This window comes from Haplochromis burtoni, unplaced genomic scaffold, assembly GCF_018398535.1.
Source record: "Haplochromis burtoni strain Fernald_Lab_line unplaced genomic scaffold, NCSU_Asbu1 Contig_192, whole genome shotgun sequence".
Classification (NCBI taxonomy): domain Eukaryota; kingdom Metazoa; phylum Chordata; class Actinopteri; order Cichliformes; family Cichlidae; genus Haplochromis; species Haplochromis burtoni.
Window position 1 is genome coordinate 912,152 of NW_024582553.1, and position 3,809 is coordinate 915,960.

Consider the following 3,809-nt stretch of genomic DNA (forward strand, 5'->3'; position numbering starts at 1 on the left):
ATAAAGCCCCACCCCCGTCTGCACATCCACATCCTGACGGGCCATTAATACCATTAATGGGCATTGGAAATGATCTCAGCCTGCGGGCTGTACATTTGACAACCTCGAACTAGACGCTGCTTACCATGTATCAAAGTTGTTCGAGTCAATTAATTGCAATATATTGTTAATTATTATTTTATGATCCTATTTTTTTTAAATATTATACAGTCATAGTGTTAAGTCTTAATATAAAATTAAATAATTGCTAAAAACATAAAGTAAAGTGATGTTGTAAATTGGTGATCTCCTTTCCAGGCAGGTGAGGCAGTCCTGAGTGCTCTCAGTGGCTGTAATATACTCAGAGACTTGTCCAAACTGGAGGAGGAGACTGAAACCAAACTCTCCATGAAAGAACTGGCCCAGAAGTTTGAGAACCTGGCTCATGGTGAGACAGTAACTGCAGTTTTGCACTACACTGTTAGGATGGTTTGATATCTAGTTTTGCAATCATTTTATTTAATTTCCTTAGAATTTTCCTTTCAACAGCTGATGTAACACAATAGTAACAAATCTCATCGAACTCTCCATCATGTGTCTTGTCCACTTTATTTCAGATATTTTTAGCTCTTGTTATCGGAGTGATGAAAACCGTTCCTTCACCCTGCTAATTAGGAAGTCTCCAATCTGGGGTGACACCACCTGCCTTCAGATGGGCGTGAGTGCCGATGCCCGGCTTTTCTTCAGTAATGATGGCGTACAGGTGTGTTCGATTTTTAACCTCTTTCTTTCATGTTTTTTTCCCCTGTCCTGTATGGCAGTTTAGCTGCGTACAGGTGTGTCATATTTGTCATTCATGTGAATGGCATTCCTTTCATCTAGCACATGGGCAATGAATCTGAATAACATCGTCATTTTCCAAAATATAGGTAACAAATGCAAAGAATGGAATGATATTTTGTAATGATTGTGAATGTAAATGTTTGAAACAAAATGAACTGAATGCTATTAAACAAATGAACATGAAATCAAAGGAAGCCATCATATATATAGAGAAAATATTGATCAGTTGAGGGAATAAAGTGGGTCATTCCATCCCAAATAAGCCAGCTTTTGTAACATTTCTTGCTCGAAAATCTGCAATTTGCGTAATAATTTTGTGGTCCAATAGTTTGAACAAATCTTATCTTTGAAATTCTACCTTAATGTAACAAATAATTTTTAAAAATATAATTAAAAAAACAAAAACAAAAAAAACCCCATTGTCCTTCGACCCACTTTCAAATGATGTGTTTTGTACATTGAAATCTGCAACAATGTTTTAAGATTGATATCTCAAAGACTTTCACTGGGCCGATTAAAATGAATCAGTGTTTTTAATTTGCATAAAAAATATGTGAGTAACAAAATTGCATCTTCTAGATGGTGCTGGAATTATAATTGGGAAATAATTCAGTTAAATTTTCAGACCTTGGTCACTCTGTCACAAATCGAGGTTTTAAAAAAAAATTATCAGTCAAATTTTTCTATTAAAAAATGTTATCGTTCCAAGTTTGGACGTACATAATGATTACTGCGAAATTTTAGCTTATATATATTTTTATATACTGTCAAGCAATATATTAAAAAAAGGCTAGCAGATCATTCTCACCTGAAATATATTTTCATGTGAAATATTCTCTTCCAGGAGTGTAGGTCTCAAAATGGTAGGTAGGTAGAACAGGTCATGAAAATGAAAAATTTGCACATATTGTACAAAAAAAAATTGTTTCGTGGTTATAAATTGAATACCATGTGTTGTTGTTGTATTTAGATTAGACTATCTACGGATATTTTTACTTGTACAACTTGTGATATTTCCAGCATAAAAGTTAAATAGAACCAGCATTTTTTTTTTAAATTTTTAAAAAATTTTTTAAATTGTGTGCACAAATATGGAATTTTAAAAGATTGCTTTAATTTTTCGCCAATACGCAGACACTTCTTGATGTATTTGTCCTAAATGAGAAATCCTGTTTTTATCCTGGCTTTTATCTTTAATTGTTTTTCTGATAGTCATGTTCAAACATTGACTTCTTTTTCAATGTGGGGAAAAAAAGGCATGAAAGTGTGCAGAACGGTCTTTAAAAAAAACAAAAAAACCCCTGATATCTAAAATGTTGTTTGATATAAGAAGCTGGGAGACGATGGAGCAGATAATATAATGACCCAGGTCTTGAAAATAAAAAAAACATACGCATATTTAACAAAATTATTTTCTGAATTGGAGTAGCATCTGTATTCTGTTTGGACAGATCAAAGATGGTCTACTGACATTTTTGGTTTTGTTGTACGTCATATTATTCCCTGTAGAATGAAATTCTTGCTGTTTTGTAAGTGTGAATTATTTCATGGTAAAAAGGTTTTCTACAGATTTATTTTACAACATTGTGTTATTCAACTATAAACTACAAAAATATCAGTAGTTCTCTTGCAATTTGAAGTTTTTATTTAACATGTGCTCAAATATGGGATTTTGCAGGAATGCTGGACTTTCTTTTTCTTTATATTCTAACTAACCAATACTTACGACATTTTTGGTGCGTCTGTCCCAAGTTACAGATCAATTTTGATGGTAAGAAAGGACAGTGAAAATTCAGTCTTTTATCTTTAATAGAGATATTCGTGTTCAAACGTTGCCTCAGATTTAGATGTGGAGAAAAAGACCTTAAAGTGGGTACATGGACAAATTGTCAAAAAACACATCTTAAAAAGCACTTGATATATTAAGCTGAAACTGAAATGGTCTGATGAAGCATAAGGCTGTTTTCATTATACAAACTAATGTATACATATACAGTCTCTATAAATAAATATGCTAATACACAATGCCTTGTTATACATCTTTATACACTGATCTGTAATTATTTAGCTACTCCTATCTAAAAGTATTGCTTTTTATAAAGAACTTGTATACACGACCATCCAGATTTGTACAGTACAACAGTATAAATTACTTACAAATGAAAAATGGCATAATGCTTCCAAAATAACATATCCCCATGTTGAGCCAGTACTGCTGATGGATAAGTCCTTGTTTTTTCTCTCCTCTTCCAGTCTCTGCTGTCCCAGATCTGGTGGGGTGATATGAAGAGGAACACAGAGGTCTGGAAGCTCCTGCTCGCTTTCTTCTGCCCCATCCTCTGCTACACCAACCTCATTTCCTTCAGGTAAAGCAGTTCTACCACAGAGGTCATGTTTTTGGTTGTGTTTGCATGCATATCATTCTGTCTGTAATCATGATAGCGGAAATGTTTTGAATCAATTCTGATAAAACTTTGTGGGAGGGTAGAGTGGGATCATGATGACCAGTAATATTTGGCTTACTTTCACCAAAGTCTTTAAGGTCAACTTATTGATTTGTCTTTTATCTTTAAAACTACACTTAGAATTCAGCGTCCTTTGTTTGTATTGGCGACATTTAGGAAATTATACTGGTATATGGGTATTCTAAATATCACATTATAGTTTGTCTCAAAAAGTATTGTGCCACATTTGACCTCTGACCTCAGTTTTACATTTCACACCTGAAGAAAGAAAATGAGCTGCGTAATAAGCTACAAATATACTAAATCTATATTATATAAGAAGCTCAAGTTATTCGTGTCCAGTTATTTACAAATGTATTATCCATGATTTTTGTGTAATCTAATCTGTCACTTCACTGGTTTTCACTACACTACAGACTATTTAGTGTGTGTGTGTGTGTGTGTGTGTGTGTGTGTGTGTGTGTGTGTGTGTGTGTGTGTAAACATTTTCTATATATTCCACCTCAAAGGACACAAGACAAT

At 33.6% G+C, this 3,809-nt stretch overlaps 1 protein-coding gene across 1 annotated transcript in view; it reads left to right on the forward strand.

Annotated features, from left to right (window-relative positions):
* LOC102292908 (transient receptor potential cation channel subfamily M member 4) overlaps positions 1-3,809 on the forward strand; it is a gene marked incomplete in the record, with an annotated part of 17,139 nt that overhangs the window by 6,961 nt on the left and 6,369 nt on the right. The window contains 3 exon segments of the mRNA XM_014337861.2: positions 298-427; positions 597-742; positions 3,076-3,188. Of these exon segments, the coding sequence (XP_014193347.1) occupies positions 298-427; positions 597-742; positions 3,076-3,188 (389 nt within the window).